This window comes from Blastocystis hominis (assembly GCF_000151665.1).
Source record: "Blastocystis hominis, Singapore isolate B (sub-type 7) whole genome shotgun sequence assembly, scaffold_7".
NCBI classification, from domain to species: domain Eukaryota; class Bigyra; order Opalinata; family Blastocystidae; genus Blastocystis; species Blastocystis hominis.
The window spans coordinates 443,065-461,591 of record NW_013171866.1 but is presented as its reverse complement, the minus strand read 5'-3'; the positions used below and the strand labels follow the sequence as shown (position 1 = coordinate 461,591).

Here is an 18,527-nt window from a genome sequence, read left to right as displayed (position 1 = left end):
AGACACTTTTTTTAGTCAATTTGTTCACATGATGAAAATCTATTTCATATTGATAATTTTGGCTTGTACAAAAGCTTGAGTTCCTAAAGAGAAATGAAAACGGCTGTTGATTCGTAGGTTTTCACAATATGTCGCTAGAGTTAGGCGGGCTATTATCTCACATGATAGAACACTGTAATGGCATAAATGGTGTTACAGAACGAATTTTGAATCATAGATATAAAAGGATTTCATTTGCACTAACAATAAGCTAGTACTTAAGATGAGTATTGAAAGCTTTATAAAGGATTACGATAAAAAAATATATAGTACTGTTAGGCAGTGGAATACAATGGTTTTATCTATGTGTGTGTGTGACGTAATTTTTGTGCAATAATAACGCAGTTAATTCAGTCTATTCCAGCTTTAAATCTTATTATCATACATAACTTGTAGCCACAAAAGGAACAGTAGTAATAAGTACACAAGCACTTGAAACCTATGTTTCGTCCACTTCAAATGGAGTTGTAATTTTTCATTTCAATTACCATTTGTTATAATGTTAATCAGTTCTTGGCAATTATTATTTCCAAGCAAACTACATGAATAATCTATTACATCAAGATAGTCTCTTATACTTTTTGAATTATGTGGAAGAATGCTTTTTTATATCTGTCAGTAATGGTTTTTTACTTGCTGAAAAACAAAGAATTATAAAAAATAAACTCTTCTCATATTAGTTAAAAGGCTATGGATTCGCAATAACTACAATATCTTTACCTATTTGTTTATTTTTCTTTGTAGTCTCAGGATGATTAGCCAAAGGCAGCTTTTGTTCTTTCTTTATTTTCGATTTATCGTTTTCCAACAGATCTATTTTGTGTTGTATGTTACTCGTATTTTGATCATTGAATGCTGTTTCGGACTGATCATTTACAAATATAACATTGTCTTATTGCAATTACTTGAGGTTTGCTACTTTTAATAACTTGATAACACATTAGGTACAGGATGTAGAGATGTTACAATATCAATGTATCTAATCTGTGATTATGCTCTTTCATTTTCTTTCTTGGCAGCAATACTAATTCTCTAATTTGGATCAGTTTATCTGCAGGTTTAGCTCAGCTTTTAGTTGAAACGAATCAACCTTATGGTTCTATTATCATTATCGGTTTGTAATCACTATTCTTCCATTCTTTTTGTCAATTATCTTACGGCGTTAGCTCATTTTCTTAGAAAACTTCAAGCAGATCGTGTGGACGTCCTCCCATGGAAGCGATCTTCTCTCTTCGCTTACTGCTGGATTGTGGACTGGCTCTTCGGTCACGCTCTCTCATCCCTGCGTGCCTCACCTCCATCGCAGTTATTCCGATCTTCTCCATTCATCTGCGTCCTCTTCTTCGATTTCCGGTCCCGCTCTTGTCGAATTCGGTCGAACCGCGTCCTCTTCCGAATATCGCGTTGTCTCGCTCCACCCCAGCACAACTCGCGTCAGTTACTACGACCGCGTCATGCTCCCAGCCGCTGCGGGTCTGCGCGTAGTCTTCGACAAGCGATGCTATCTGGACACCGATAACGCCTTCCTCACATTCTATCGCGACGAAAAGCACATGCAAGTGATCGCTCGCTTCACGGGCGGTCCTTCCAACTTCTGCTCGTTCACTGTGCGCGGCAGTACGCTCCGATTCCTCTATGAAAGCAACATCCACGCGCAGCCGACGTGGGGCTACGCGTTCGTGGTGCAGCCCTTCGAGAACATTCAATGGGGAGGCGATATGGAGATTCCAATATCGCCCTGCTTCGATTGGAACTGCCTCGCGTTGGATCTCGTTCTCCACATCTCCAAACGCCTCGCGAATCCGCCTACTGAATACTTCCAGCGCGTCTTCTCCAACTTACTGACCTATTTACGAACGGCCGGACTGCCCTTCAAATCGACCATCGTGGAATTGCTGATTAAATGCTGCATCTCTGCATGCCATTGGCGAAACTCCCGGATGTGAGCGGATTGTACAAAGTGGTGATGGATTACTGCGAGGGAATCGACGAGAACTCGATGGTTCCCGAGCATTTGCCGCTTCTAATCGAATTCTTAACGTCCTGCCGACTGTCTCTGCAGCTCCATCAAATCTATGAAAGTCGGTCGATGGATCCGAAAAGTGGAAACCAGCAAATTCTCTATTATAACAATTTCGTCCAGACGGAAAGTCCTGCAACCGACTCCCTCCCAGCCAAATCAACCGACGCATCCGTAAAGAATTCGCCGTCGATCCTGATCTCTCCGTCTTCCTGCAGTACGATCTGCACGTGCGTCGAAACGGTCTATGTTCTGGCCACATGTCTATTCTACCAATCCATTCCGCCGCCTTCCTTCCTTTCCTTCTTTCTCACCTCCTGCAATCAGCCCGTTTCCCAGACGTCCCTCGACCAAATCACCGATTGCTTCGCGCGGTTCACGCGTCGACTCGATCTCTCGCTCGTCAGCGTTCTCGAGCAGCACTGCAACGCCAGCGACGCCATGCTCACCTTCTCTCTCCTCGACTTTACTCTCAGCGAAGACGACAAAGCGCGCCATTACGGACTCAATTCCTTCTCTCGTCTCGATATCCGGCTTCGTCTCTTCTTCCTTCAATACTTCAACGCACAGCTCCAACGCATCGTTCATTTAGTCGACCTCGGTCTGCCCCGCGACAGCGGAATCATTACACTTGGCCGCATCCTCGCAGGCCTCACCGGCTATATCTTCGCCCCCGTCAAAGAGCACGTGCTCGCTCTCACCATTTCGCAGACAGTTTATCACGGAAAGGACTGCTATCCCGTCGTCGAGCTCGATAATCGCCGCGTATTCACTGCCATGGAGCGCGACGCGCTGCCGTCACGTGGCAGCGACACAGAAACACAACACGCTCTGAGTTCGCAATGCACTTTCGCGCAGCTCTTCCGCGAAACGCGCGATATCCCCGTGGAAGTGCTTCGTGCGCCGCTCGATGGCCGTGAACGCTTGCTGGCAGTGAAGCTGAAGGGAGAGCAAGGACTGGACTGGGACGGAATCTACCGCGACACGATCGAGCGGTGCATCGACGATCTGTTTTCGGACCGAATCGATCTGTTTCTGGCGTGTCAGAACGCGCGCGAGCCGAACAGTCCAGGCGAAATGAAATATCTACCGAACCCAAAATACCGCGAGAGCAGCGACGCGCTCGCGATGTACAGCTTTGTGGGGAATCTGATCGGGATCGCGCTGCGGACGAAGCAGCGAATGGCGTTCGAACTGTGCAGCGCGGTGTGGAAAACGATCGTGGGAGACGTGGTGACGATCGACGATGTGGATAGTGTCGATCACGCGTTCGTTTCCACGCTTCGCCAAGTCAACGAATTCACGCAGACCGACGACTCCGAAGACTTCCAAGAGCTCTTCGTGCTGACTTTCTCCGTTCTCGATTCCGCAGGAAACGAGGTCGAGTTGATGCCGAGCGGATCGCAGGTGCCGGTACCGTATTCGAACCGATCGAAGTTCTATCAGCTCGCGTTGGAATCGCGACTCACCGAAGGGAAACAAGCCGCCGAAGCGATCGCTGCGGGCGTGTATGCGTTGGTTCCGCAGCGAGCGCTGTCGCTATTCACGTGGGAGCAGTTAGAACGTGCGGTGAAGGGAGAGCCGGAGGTAGAGATGAGGAGGAGATGCGATGTAGATCTCGATCGATGCGCTGAAGCTTCACACGGTGTATATTGGGTGGACGGAGCGGCATGAAGTGGTGCAGCGGTTCTGGAGGGTCATGCGAGGGCTGAGCAATAAGGATCGAAGTCTTTTCTTGCGGTTTACGTGGAGTCGGTCGCGGTTACCGAAGAGTGACGACTGGTCGAAGCCGTTTAAGCTGTGTTATAAAGATGCGACGGATGAGATGCTGCCCGTGGCGCATACGTGCTTTTTTCAATTGGAGTTGCCGCAGTATTCGAGTGATGCTATTATGAGAGAGAGGCTGCTCGTGACAATCCATTTCGGAGCAGGAGAGTTCATGTTACGATAGGGTTACTGATTTGTTTGTTGGATGAACGGTTTTGGGTATAATCATGACGTGGGGTTTTAGACTATTTTCGTTTGCTATTCTTCTCGGTTAAAACTTTTCATCAGGTGAAATTAGGAAAGATGAGTTAGGGATAGATCTTTTTGTTCTAAATGACGCAAACTTCAGTTCTAATGTAATAGTCAACAGTTCGGATGTGTGGTTTATTCGTTTTTATGCTCCTGTATTTTTTCGAATTTCCAGTATGAAATAGTGGTGTATACATTGTAAGAGAATGGAAAAGGACTGGGAACAAACGGCAACTTTGTTGAAAGGGGAGATCAAAGTTGGGAATGTATTTCAATATGGAAATTGTTGATATGCAGTTGGATGCCACCACAGAACTGGAAACAGCCTCTCAATTTCGCATTCGTGGCTATCCAACAGTTTTACTTATCTATAAAGTAGAATTTTATATTATTTGTAATTTAGTCATCCGTTTTTATGTATGGTGGCTCTCGCCAAGCTTCTGATATGGCAGAGAAAGCAAGAAAGGCGTTGGAATTAAGTAGTTGGTTTTTAGAATAGGAAAAGCGTATTACTGGAGAATGGTGGAATTCCCGATGGATTCAGTAGCTATTTGAAGTATGAGCCGAAAGAAAACAAGTCTGTCCAGCCTATATCAAAGACGAATCTGCGAGTCAAACGACCGAATCTACCCGTGAAAGCAGCGCTGAGCACACTTCAGATCTTGCTGATGAGTCTGTTTTTGCTTTTTCTTATTTGTGTGGCCTTGTTTTTGCGATATGTTTCGATTTCTTCGAGAGAAGAAGGAGAAGATTTCGAAGAACCCGAAGCTGAATCGTTTTTGTCTTATCATGAACACAAACTGTGAATCGTTGATTGATTGATTGATTGATTGATTGTTGAGTGTTTGTTGTTTACTACGTGAATGGAAAATGGAATCTGATGAAATGAGAGGAAATCAACCGAATATAAAACGAAACATATTATGTAAGAAACAATAGAATTAACATGAAAGGCGATTAAGAAATACCAATGAATCGCTTGTATTCAGTGATAGCTGTCTGTGTTACTACTTGTACGAAGTTTGTTTGATTTGTAACTTCGGCACTATCAACGATTTTAGGTCCCAAAACTGATTGCATTCTCTCCATTGTTTTAGTGATAACTGCATCACTTACAGGCATAAAAATTACTCTAATACTTAGTAAAGAACGAATATCATTATAGATTTTGTTCCACAATTCATCAACACTTACACCGCTTTTGGTATGAGTTAATCCGCATTTTGGATGATCTCCATGATTTGGATAATCTCCAACAATAAGAATCAAATGATTATATGTATTGAATGGGGCTTGTTTTATTTGTCCTAAAGCACGAATCAATCCTCCTTGAATATCTTCACACCAACCATAACCACATGGCATTCCACTAGCTCCACCATCAGGACCAAATGAAGCAAGTTTTTTTCTCAGTTTTCCAAAGTCATGAGTAATGTATTCTGCTGTTTCTCCCGTCATTTCATCAGCATAATCTTTATACTGAACAACTTGACCCACAATTTTTCCCTTAGGAAGATGATGATCACTTTCTATTTGTTGTAACTCATTCAAAATTTGGACAATATTCTCTCTAGTAGCATTAATATAACTACTCATCGATCCTGTCGTATCCATTACAATACTCAAACAGAATCTCACTTCCTTACTCTTGATTTCTCGTTTCTCCATTGGTGTCAAGCCAGGAAGTGTTACTCCATTCATTTTGATTCCTGAAGTTAATTTTGGATTACAGAATCGTTCTTCTTCAAATGCTTCCGTGTTACACAACCAAACTGCAGCATTGCTGATCCATCGCGCTGTTCCATCTTCAGTGAATTCCAAGAATAGTTTGGATGCAGCTGTATCAATGATCATTCTGCCTTCACTGCTTCCTTCCTGCTTTTCTTTCACCATTATCGACACATTTCCTTCACTCTCTTTTGCAAATTCACGGAATCCAATTCCTTCGAGTTTCCTTTCATTCAGTTTGCAAAGCGTTCTTCCTTCAAATATGCGAACAATGCCAAAATCCAATTGAGACAGATTATAAAAATCAGTTGCTTTGCCTCCAATAGTAATAAAATGGCCAGCTTCCGGAGTTTCACTCTTCACTCTTTCCATCACTTTGCCTCCTTTTATGTTTTTATCTTTATCACCAACTGCTTCAAATCCATAGAATTTCTTAAAATACAGGTCAGCTTCATAAGTGAATGGATAGTTTTCTAAAAACCAGAATACACCTCCTCCTCTCCTATTGAATTCGTGAACACAACCCACAAACCTATCTGCATATTGATCAACATCATCATCACATTTCTTCGCCATAATTCCATCTCCAGGAGAACAAGTAATAAATGTCATTCGATACCTTCCGCTCATTAATTCATCGATAGCACTTTTATAATCATAAGCATATCTGATGTTAAATCCCTTTCCAATCGGTTTTCCATTGACTACTTTATCTCCCAGCTTCAGAATGGGAGAATATTGCACATTCTTCACCACTTGACCATTTCGCAAAACTTCATCTGTGATAGACTGGTCAATCACTTTACCATTTTCATCTTTCTCTCCTCGACACAAATAAAGAATAATGAATAGAATTGTATAGTCTTTAAAGCCTCCGTCCACTCCCAAATCATATTTGCTATCATAGATATAACCAATCCTCGTCATTGCATCGGGTCCATCTGTTTCATCAGCAAATCTAACATTACTCAATGTAGTTTCGTAAATACTTGGAATATTGCAAATCCGCTCTGTGATATCAACATAGATTTTGTCAAATGTTCCATTCATTATCATTTTATCGATTTGTTTCTCGGGCACTGCATTTAAATTCCCTTTCATTGACGCTGTGGTCAGATTCATAATTGTTTCAGACAATTGAATTGGATTTGAATTCCAAATCATTGTAGGGAACAAATCTTCAAATCCGCACAAATACAAACCAATTCCAATTCCAAGATAGGTCATTTCGATTCCACTCACAATTGATTTGATTTCTGCTCTTGAATCATTACACAGCACACCATTCGTTAACACCATCATTATGGAGTCGAATGATCGAGCGTTACAAGTACAGCAAGCATAGCGAATACAATCAGGTAAACAAGTATTTTGACAAGGAGACAATAACGATTGATACAATGCAGCAACAATATTGCTTTCCCATAAATCTGTGGATAATATACCTGTTGCAATACGAATAATATGAGAAGTAGCCACCCACAAATCAATACAAGGCAGTTGCATATTGCTCAGATTTCGAAGCATTGTGAAGATCGTAATCAATGAATGAACTCGGTTCGTTTCACTGAATGCGATTGAAGAACAATCAATCACAATGCTAGCATTGTAGCTTCGAATATATTCACTTCCAAGCTTCTTGAAAAACTTGCCATCTCCTGTTTTGCTAACCACATATTTGATGTAGTTTGCCATATGAATCGATGATCCTGAAGTGGATGCAATAAAGGCTGTTGATTTATTAGGAACGAACAGAGAAATGCTCATTGCATCAAACAGATTTTCACCTTGAATCAATTCATTCAACTTTTTCAATAAAATGTTTTCATTCAATACCTTTGGTTGAATCATGAGATTTTCGTCCAATATGTCCACTAGTTCTGCAGATTTTGAACTTGATATAGTGTTGATTGACACTAAAGATTTGTTTACCTTAAATTCCGTTTGTAAATCATCTTGAAGATCAAGAGCATATTTTACTATTGGAGAAACATTATCATTAACATTCATCTTCATTACTTGGGCATCAAAAAGTATGTTCATCAAAATGTTGTTTGGAGATTTTACTATATCACCGATATTCTCAATCAATACCATATTTTTATGGAAGTTTGCCTCCAATGATTTCTCAAGTATAGCTTGATTTGATCCACTCAATGCTTCATCATCTTTTCCTTTTACGCATAACAAAAATAGCTTGGAATAGACTCTAAATACATTTCTCACTTCATCATCTTGAGACATCAATTGCTCGCTGAATCCATCACTTATTATCACCACTGGATCTTTTTCGTTAAATTGATCCTTCACTGTCAATAGATCCAATGGAGTTGAAGGCATTTTCACCACTTCTTCCATGTCAAACAAAAACGAAATGATTTCACGAGTTGATCGATCTTCCATAGAAACATACACACCTTTATATCTTCCACAAAACACATACAAATTGAAGGAAATGCCAAGTTCTTTCATTACTGTTACCATAATGCACGAAATGATTGTTCGCATTCGAAGCTTATTCTTTCTCAAACTACAATTTGTATCGATAATGATATTGACTGTGGGGTGAGGTTTTCTGCTCATACAATTCATTTGCCTTAAGGACTCAATCACATTAACAGATGTACTAATGGTTGCTTGAGCAATTGCAGGATCAATCAAGTTTCTGTTATTGCTCAGAATTTCTTTTGTTAATGAATCTTTGAAACTCGAAGGTTTAACATACTTATTTGTTGTTCTTCGTTTGTAAACCATTTGGAATATCTCATCCATCTGTAACTTATTTACTATTTCAAGATAAGCCTGATAATTAACAAACTGATACTCTTCGTTTTCTTTTAACTCATTTGGATTGATCTCTTTTTCACTTTCCTCATTTTTTTCATAAACTACCATACTGCATTTTATCTTAGTTATATCAATATCATTCACATGTGAACTCAAAGTATTTATAACAGAGTCCCACTGCAATGAGGACTTTTCACTGATGATTGCATTGAAGACTGATTCAGCAGCTTTTTTGATGGAAGGCAAGATCAGATCATTAAAACAACCATCCAAAATTGATAATATTTCCTGTCTTTCATGATCATTAGCGGATAGAATGACCAATGATAAATCAGAAAAAGCTGACACAAATTGGCAGAAGGATTTCGAGCTGAGATTCGCTATTGCTGTTGATGGATCAGTTGAGCAAACACGAGGGACTGAAACAACATTTTTCGGTGGAGACGATTTTTTAAACACTGATAATCCTGTATCATTCCATGTGAAACACCGAGCATAATTTGCAGAATTATCCTCTGTCATGATTGAAGAATAGTAATCCATTTTGATAGTAGGCTTTGATACAATTGTAGTCCAATGTCCTTGTCTACAAGGAATGGTTTCCTTTATATTATCGATATAAACATCCACGCTACATGGGAATGAAGAAGGAGACAGAAAAAACACATATTTATTGTAATAATATTTATCAGAGATACAGCAATCAACAGAAGTGACAATATGATTTGGCATTAGTTTTCTTTTATAACACAAATAGAATTCTTCACTTGCCAACTTTTCATTATCTGATGTTCTATATACATTGGCCACCAACTTGACTTTCTTGTTCCCAATTTCATTGTCTTTCATTACAAATATAAAACTATTCGAACTCTTCGATACATCACAATCATTTCCTGTCACAACTAGTTTCACTTCATTACTAGTAGTTAAAAAGGGAATTGTGATATGATTTCCATCTTCCCCAATATAACTATTAGGAAGAAAGTACGTTTTATCCTTAGGAAGACCAATTGAAGCATTCTTTCCATCATATAACACAACAATTACATCATTTAATGTTCTACTAACACACATAAGAGATGTAGTATGTGTTGTTTTGGGGAAAAAGTAATCCATTATAGAATCATATTCCTGTTGTTTCTTTGCACATTTGTCTGCCATTTTTCTTTCCTCACTAGTGACTTGACTGTTTTTCCTTTGGATGGTCAATAATTTCTGATAGTCTCTGTGATATTCACTCACATCGATACTAGCAACAACATCTATACTTTTCATACAACCAAGATCATCTCCATAATCGAGATAATCTTTCACAGTCCGCTGTTTCTTATCTGAATCAAACGACACTTGATTATAGGGCAATAAATCTAAACCACTCTTTATTTCGATACATGCAATATAATATTGATAATAATATCTCTCTATTTCAGAATTGAAAGAGGAAGAAGGCTTTGTATATTTATATAGGCTGCAACTGAATGAAGAATACGTTGGAAAATACACCCAAGAAGATGAATACTTGCCATAATAGCTACTATTATATTGATTATATTGATATAGTTTATATTGATCAATAGGAATATCATATCTCAAATGAAAATCGTCTCTTATAGTAACCATGCATCTCAAGAAGCAAAGAAGTCTAAACATATCCCAGTTGTTTTTGTAAATCCAATATTTCGAATAATAATCTAGTTGACCTATTTTGTTGGTATAATAAACCAAACTAATACTATCATATCCCCACTTGATACGTTGTCCTCCAATAGATATCTCAACACTCCATTTAAAAGGTGCTGATGGAAGTACCAGCAAATAACCATCTTGAACAGAAACACCATAGTAAGATATTGTGTTTTCATATAATTGAATCTTATTTGATTGAAGATAACTATTGATTCCTTCAGGTGCAAACAACGATATGGTAATCATTTGGTTCCGTTTAATTGCTTCATGATTATATGGGATTAATAACATCTGAAAGTCGAATGGATGGTAGTCTTTTGATACTGTGTACCTAACTTCATGGTACTCATTTTGGGGAGTATTGATATAACATGAAAAGTATTCCAATCGTAAATTATTCACCGCATGCATATATGTGAACATTCCAATCGTATTTCTGTTTCGCTTTTCATAATATTCATCATATCCGGTATTTCGCATTTTTCCTTCAGCTATTTCCGTATATTTTTGAATCAAAGCCTGCTTTTTTGAGTCTAATGTATCGTACATCTTTTTAAACTCTGCGTCACTTTCCTTCAACCTATCTTCTGCTATTTTCCATTCTTTTTGTAACTTGTTTAATTCCACTTTGCAATCTGCTTGAGCAGTAGCTATTACTCTTGATACAAGATCATCAATATCTTGCACTTGTCTCATCACTTTGCTAAGAGCATTTCGCAGAATATCCACTTCCAGCATATCCAATACTACCTTTCCTTGGAGTGTTCGTTTGCGTGGACAAATAATAGCCAGCTTATCTTCAATTCTCATAGGACAATTGGTTGTCCATAGTTCTTTCAGCAATTCATTTCCATTATTAAAAACGTTATTTGGATGCAAGAGCGATCGCTCCATCTTCAATAACTCACTTGGAATAGTAGTTCCTGGTTCAACACGAGAAGGAAAATCACATTTCCACCAAACATCAACTTGAGACACTTGCTCATAACTGAATTTGTTTAATCCAAAATGATTATCAACTGCATCCAAAATCAATGGAACTCCCAATACAATATCTTTTAGATGTTGAGTGGAGTAATACTCTTTTGTCAGTCTAATTTTTAACTTGTCGCATGCACTTTTTCGAGTAGTTTCTGTGTTATTAAATGACTTCCAGTAAGTTTTATACCAATCTTTTTCGAACAATATTTCTATGGCTGCTTCAAAGTCTCCTTGACTTACATCAGCTGGAGTTACGAATGGATATGCACAGTAGTAATCCAATAACCTTTCCCATTTCATATGTTTCATTTCCTTTTTCAGCAATACATTCAGCATTTTCAATAAGTGGGGAAGCAGAATTGATGAATTTCTGAACTCTTTTAGAATATCAGCCACATTCAATTCCAATCGATTCAATACATCTGCATATTCACTCAAAATGAATGGATAGTTTTTGAATGTTTGCAACTTGTAAATCAAATGAGATGTCTCTACTATATTTGTATTTATATGATCATGATAATTGTATATATCATACTTTGTTTCAATTACATTGAAATTCATTGATTTGAATGTTTGGCTATCAATCCTTCCATCTCCAAATGCTTGCTGCAAATATCTTTTTAATTCCTCATTTTTGCCACAACTATATTCCGCTTCAGTAAACATATACTTCATTATGTCATCATCATCATCATTCTCATACTCATTACGTCTTGATGCACATTTCTTGGCAGCAGATTCTATTGATTCAAGAGTGGTTAATATTTCTTTCACAGAGTTCGATTCCTTTATCTCAGATGGGAAACATTCAATTGACTGTTCTACTGACTGAATCTGATAACGAAGATTTAAACAATCAGTAAATCGAGCTTTCTCTCTCAAATGTTTTTCATTCTTCATTACATCCAAATAATAGAATCGAATATTGATGATTGCCTTCATCATTTGTTCTGTCAAATCACTTCGATCACCGTTCTCCAACATTGCAAATACTTCAAGTGCCAAATCATTCAATATTGTTTCCTTCATTAACTCCTTTAATTCCTCTCTCCCGTCACAGATAAACAGCAATTCCAAATATATATATTGTTCGGTTGTAGGAATGTCAAATAACTGTTTGATTGTGATTTCTTGGTTAAACATCCATTCAGACATTCTGTATTTGCTTTTCATTTTTGGATCAATCGATGAAATCAAATACCAACGACGAAGAACACCTGCGTTTTCTCCTCTTTGCCTCTTCATCATACAATTCTGTAGGTCTTTCATTTCAAGTACTTTGATTGCACAATCCATTACATAGTAAATGAAATGGTTTTCAAAATACTTTACAGAGCTTTGTAGTAGTTCGATAGTGTCGTCGATCACAAATCCACTCTTTGTGCTTGTACAAAGCTTTTCCATTATAGCAATCATTCGAGTCATTTTTTTAGTTTCTGACAAACTATTTACACTGTTCAAATAGTCAAATAATTCGTATTCAATAGATTTGGGGATTTCAATCTTTGAAACCAAAGCATTACTCTTCGGATTATATCCAAATTCATACAAAAATGCATCTCTTTCTTTACTGTTTATCACTCGAATACATCGGCAAAATGTCTCCGATTCTTCAATTCCAAAATTACAAGGATCGTGTATGGATTCATTAATTTGACAGATTTCTTGAACATCTGCTTGAGTCGATATTGGATCACAATACACAATCACACAACGACTCAAGAAAGGTCCAGTGAAGTGTTTCAACGTATTGTCCGATATTGTAAAGAAGATTCGGAATGCTTCGTGAATCCTTCTCTCTCCCCTTTTCGGTCGCATTGAATACGTTATTTCTTCATTTCCTGCTAATACCTTCAGTGTTGGGTTTTCTTCACACAGAGAATTCAGCGATTCCATCACATCATTGTTTGCCAAATGAATATCTTCGATCACAATCCAATCTCCACTCTCCATTGCTTTCAACAGCGGACCTTCTCGGAATTTGACACACTCATTCCCATTTTCATCAATTCCAAGAGTACTTCGACCAATGAACACATCTGGAAAGCTTTCGTGATTCAAAAACACCGAAGTGCATTGTTTATCCCACATCAATGCCAGATTCGAAATACAATACGATTTACCAGAGGGAGAAGAACCATAAACCAAAATGGCTCGTTTGGATTGTAAAGCAAGACTCAACTTGAATATCGTCACTTTCTCTGTTGAAGTGAAACAATACTCTTTGAAAGATCCTGAATACATTTGTTGTGTTTCAATGTCCCAATAACCACGAACTATGCATTGGTCGTCTTGTTTGATAATATCAACTTTCAATGTATCTTCCAGCTTCAATATCTTCTCGATTTCTTTTCTCTCCGATTCCTTATAACGACAAGCAAACACCAACCATAAAGCAGTTTCCAATGATAGGTTATTTCCATTATTCACAATCTGATCCACTTTCAATACATCTCGAAGTGAGAATGGAATCGATGTCGTTTGATAGGAGTTGTAGGAATATTCAAACAAATCAAGAATCTGATTCTCTGTTGATTCTTCTTCCGATTCCATTACATTACTCAAGATTTGACGAGCTGTGAGGAACAATTCATTCAATGTGTATTTCAAATCACGATGATAGATACAATACTTGTAGAATTGACGAGGCAATGTGCTGCGATTTGCTGACATGGATGCTGGATTCATACAGCAAATGATCAGCATGTTCGATGGAATATTGATCAAATCGCCTCCTGGAACTTGGAATGGATCGTGATTCACATAACAACGAATCAGAGTGAGTAATACTTCAAGCACATCTGATGGAGCCAAATTCACTTCATCTAATAACAATGCGATTCGTTGATCTGAGTGATCTCCTCTTTTCAATAGTTCTGTAATACTTCCATCTCTGAATTGTAATGATCCATTCACAATCGTATAACATCCAAACAAACTATCAATCGTTATGGTATTCGAAAAATTGATTCGCTTATATACAAGATTCTCCTTTACGAAATAATTCTCAGCAGAAACAGTTTTGCCTACTCCAGGATCTCCTTCAAGAATCAGAGGAAGATGACTTCGATCTGCCAATACAATAGATGCCAATAACTGAATTGTGGTCTTTGTAGGAAGTAATGGATGCTTGGATTGAAGGCTAGACTTGATAACATGAATAGTATTATTTGTAAATAGGAATGATAGAGTTTGCTTCAAATCCTTTATCATTGCATCATTTTTGTTGCTTGATTTAAGGAATTCACTCACTTTCTTCCAATCCTTATTCATCATTCCCATTTGAATCAGATTCTCTCGAGATGCCAAATCAGATTGAAGGAATCGAAGATAGAATGGAATTACCTTCTCAGCATTCACAAATTCATTCTTCAGCATATCTGACTTTCGTAGAATGTGCAAAGGATAGTCATCTCGATTTTCAAACTCATATTTCTCCCTTTCTAATCCAGAATAGGGTTGACAAAACACTTGAATGAATTGGTCTTTCTTTGCAACTCTTCCATAATCTGGATCTTCGCATGTTACAATCGCATTCACAGATTTACCAAGAATCTCTGGTTGAATTTGGGAATAATTTTCAAATAGACTAAACTCTTGCGAATTCAAACTAAACAACAATGAATATATTCGAGGAAGCAATCGATCATTCAATAGATTAATATTGTTCAACACGATCGAAGTGTTACTCATTATCGAACGGAGAATAGGACCAGGACGCATCATGAGCGATGATTCATCATTATCCAAATCATCGATCAAGTCAACCAAGAAGTCTCGATATACCTCCATTGGAGTTCCATCATCATTTTGGATCGATGTTTGTCTCAGAATGTATTGAATGTCTTCTTTACGACAAACAGAAATCTCACCAAATGTGTGAGACATTTCCATTGAACGAGACATTTCCATATGAGCAGCATTGGGAAACAGCAAATGAGTGACTTCAAAAGCAATATCTGAATCACCAACCAATAACACAGGAAGGTGAGTTTGCTTGAAATTGGAAATAGAAAGAGTAAATAATGTAGTCAATACAGAAGTATCCAAATCCTTGAGCTTTGAGTATTCAATTGGAACTGTTGTTTGAAGAGGTCCACGTTGAAGCAATGAACTAGATTCATTCTTTGGGGATTTTATTGCTGTTACTGTAGGAGTTGACAAAACCACACTTGCCATTTCCAATTCTTGTTTTACTTCAGTGTCTGCTGTCTTTTTCCATTCTTCTATCACTCTCTCTAGTAGTTCTTTGCGATCCATTCGATCGGCAAACAATGCTGCAACTCTCCAAATTGGATGAGAAGTATCGAAACAAATCTTATCCAGAGTGAATACTTCATTCAATGGAATCTCACCACTATCAATATGATCACATAATCGTTTGCAGATTTCACTATTCATCAACTGTTTCGCTTCAGTACTCTGGATTGGACTCATTTTACAAATATCGAAATAAGCAGGAAGAGAAGGCAACGAATTCACTCGACGTGTTGTGAACACGAACAAAGCTCGGAATGAAGGATGAATTGAATGATTGACAGAAGCTGGATAAGTGAACTCATCAGTGAAAGGATCACAAACAGTATCAAGCATTTCCAGTAATTCTGCTGACATGTTTTCAGCATTTTCGAATATCACTAATTCTCCACTTTCTACAGCTTGAAGCAATCTTCCAGCTCGGAAATCGCCATTCATATCCATACTTCCCATCAGAGTGGAAAACTCGGTTTCTCCAGATACACTGAACACTTGATAGCTTCTGATAGAGAGCTTATTGATGATTTCGCGAATTGCATAGGACTTTCCACTGCCTCTAGGTCCACACAATGCCACAGCCTTGTTCCTACAAATACAATAGAACAATCTTGAAGCTTCAGTCCAATGGCTTCGAAGAGATTGCAGTTCACGAATTGGCGGTTGTTTAGCGAGCATTTCAATCAGAGATTCATCCAATTCGTATTTAGCCAACTGAGTAGCGAAATAAACCATTCGATGGAGTTCTTGCTGCTTGAACCAATGGATCTTGGGTGAGTATTCATGAATAAATGTATTAATTCTATCATCAATTACATCTTCTTCAATATCATCGACCTTAGGATAGATTTCAAATCGCTTTGCATCTTCATGACTCACAAATACTTCCAAAAATCGATTTCTCAAGGCAGGAGAAAATGCTAACAAACCCTTCTCAGACGTTGTTGCGATTACACGGAACTCGGGACTCATTTCGAATTCCGGTCTTTCTCGACGTTCATCAAATCGAACTACATGATGATGGCCATCTGCAGGTGATAATTCCAACACAGAATTCAATCGCTCGATCACATTCGATTTCATCAAATGCATCGATTGAAGAACACAGATACCTCCAATTTCAATCGCTTTAAGCAATGGAGAAGGACGGAAACGAGGAACTAAAATACCCTCATCATAATCTATTCCGAGCGAATAGCTTCCAATCACACTTTCTGTTGAAGAAGTCGAACTGCAATGAATCACTTTATAGGATGTTCCTTCATTCTGCATTATCTCCATTATTGCTCGACAATACTTTCGAGATACATATTCCGTTTCTCCAATCAATAGAACATGACATCCAGATTCCAATCCTAGTCGAACTCGACCATACACATCCTTCCAGCATTCCTTGTCTAAAGCAGCTTTGCTGAAAGTAATATCCGCTTTGAATACTGGATTTGTTCTCAAATCTTCATTATATGCGATTTGTAAAGCTCGATCCAATGCATTGCTTTCACCGATTTTCTCCTTATCCATCAGTGTTTCCATCATCCATTTTGTTCGACTACAATCTCGAAGTGTGTAATCCTTCCCTTTATCAATCTCTCTTCCAGACACATTCTTTCGATTATCAGCTCGATCATGAATCTCACACACTCTTCTTCCGATTTCTACATTTCCTCCAAACATCGCCGTTATAATGTCTAATCTTTCCTTTCTGTCAATCATTGGGAAGTATTTCTGTTTCGTTGAATCGTGAGTGACAAATCGGAAACAATCGCGAATTGCAGAAGACAGATTGCTTCGCTTGTATGAACTTCCATCAGGTTTCTGAGTGGCAATAATGCGGAAATCTCGATGCATTACACGTTCTTCACTTCCATCCTTGCCTTCATGGAGAATCTTCTTGCCAAACAAATACGATAACACACTCTGAACCACAGAAGGAGGAGCCAGAGACATTTCATCCATCAATAGCAGTTTGCCATGAATGAATGCATCCGTGAAAGCTCCGTCCTGGAATTTGATCTTCTCTGTATCATCGTTCGTAATCACCATATCTCCAAGCAATTCCTCAGTTGTGGACGAAGGACTGAAGTTGTATCTCACAAAGGGAACGAGAGAACGTCGACAGTATTGCTCCACCGTGAATGTTTTGCCTGACGACATCACTCCCTCAATCACCACTGGAATGTTGTATTGAATCACATCTTCCACGATTTGATTTCGAATGCGGGTTTGATTTGTTTCTCTGATGAAGGGAGGATCTTCTTTCATTGTTTCCACATATCGATAGGCTTTCGATTCGATATACTCCCAATCCTCTCTGTCAGAGCGTATTGCCTTTATCAGTCGAACACGCTCCTTTGTAGAATGGAAAATGAGCACATCGGATCTGCATAATACAGTGATAACCTTATTCTCATCAAGAGGAGACAAAATGCCAATCGTAGCATTCTTCACTCCAGAAATGCAGTGGAAATAGATTGTTTCAGGAATGATATTACGAGTTTGAGCTTCATTAGAATTGATAAGTGGAAGAATGAATGCCTTTTCTTTTTTCTGCAAGTGAGGTCTTCCGCTGAAACTAATCGTATCTCCCATATGAGCATAATCACATCCATCAGTCAAAGCAGATTGAAGAGAATGAAAACTCCTAGCATTAGGTTGGTCATAATTCACTTTTAAGGAATCGAAAATCTCAGATACAAATTGATTTGTTCCATGTTCATAAATCAAAATCGATTCATCATTTCCATAACTTCGCTGATTATTCTCCACTATTTCAAAGTTTTTTTCTTCAAAATCATTCGGCTCTATAAGTATAATAATAATAAATATGCTTCTTACCCATTGTATATTTCCTGTTATTATCATTCCAATTTGGTCCTGTTGGTTCATCCATTATTTCCATCACATTCTTATCATTCAAAAATATGTCATAGGAAATATCTTCCTTCCTTTTTAACATTTTACTATAAAAAGAAATAGTGTGAATCGTACTGCGATTAGCGAACGAGTCTAT

At 38.3% G+C, this 18,527-nt stretch overlaps 3 protein-coding genes; 2 read left to right on the top strand and 1 right to left on the bottom strand.

The window, feature by feature from the left end:
- Nucleotides 1-1,942: 1,942 nt before the first annotated feature.
- Nucleotides 1,943-4,010, top strand: GSBLH_T00004588001 (uncharacterized protein; the record flags this gene model as incomplete). The annotated part of the gene is made up of 2 exons (XM_013043518.1): nucleotides 1,943-3,646; nucleotides 3,675-4,010. 2 exons carry the CDS (start codon nucleotides 1,943-1,945, stop codon nucleotides 4,008-4,010), a joined length of 2,040 nt encoding a protein of 679 aa, XP_012898972.1.
- Nucleotides 4,011-4,033: 23 nt separating this feature from the next.
- Nucleotides 4,034-4,881, top strand: GSBLH_T00004587001 (uncharacterized protein; the record flags this gene model as incomplete). XM_013043517.1 has 6 exons in its annotated part: nucleotides 4,034-4,114; nucleotides 4,145-4,230; nucleotides 4,261-4,341; nucleotides 4,373-4,450; nucleotides 4,479-4,543; nucleotides 4,575-4,881. The coding sequence occupies exons 3-6, from the start codon at nucleotides 4,282-4,284 to the stop codon at nucleotides 4,879-4,881; spliced, it is 510 nt and encodes a 169-aa protein (XP_012898971.1). The 5' UTR covers nucleotides 4,034-4,114; nucleotides 4,145-4,230; nucleotides 4,261-4,281.
- Nucleotides 4,882-5,032: 151 nt separating this feature from the next.
- On the bottom strand, nucleotides 5,033-6,730 carry GSBLH_T00004586001 (uncharacterized protein; the record flags this gene model as incomplete). The annotated part of the gene is made up of 1 exon (XM_013043516.1): nucleotides 5,033-6,730. One exon carries the CDS (start codon nucleotides 6,728-6,730, stop codon nucleotides 5,033-5,035), a length of 1,698 nt encoding a protein of 565 aa, XP_012898970.1.
- Nucleotides 6,731-18,527: the final 11,797 nt, after the last annotated feature.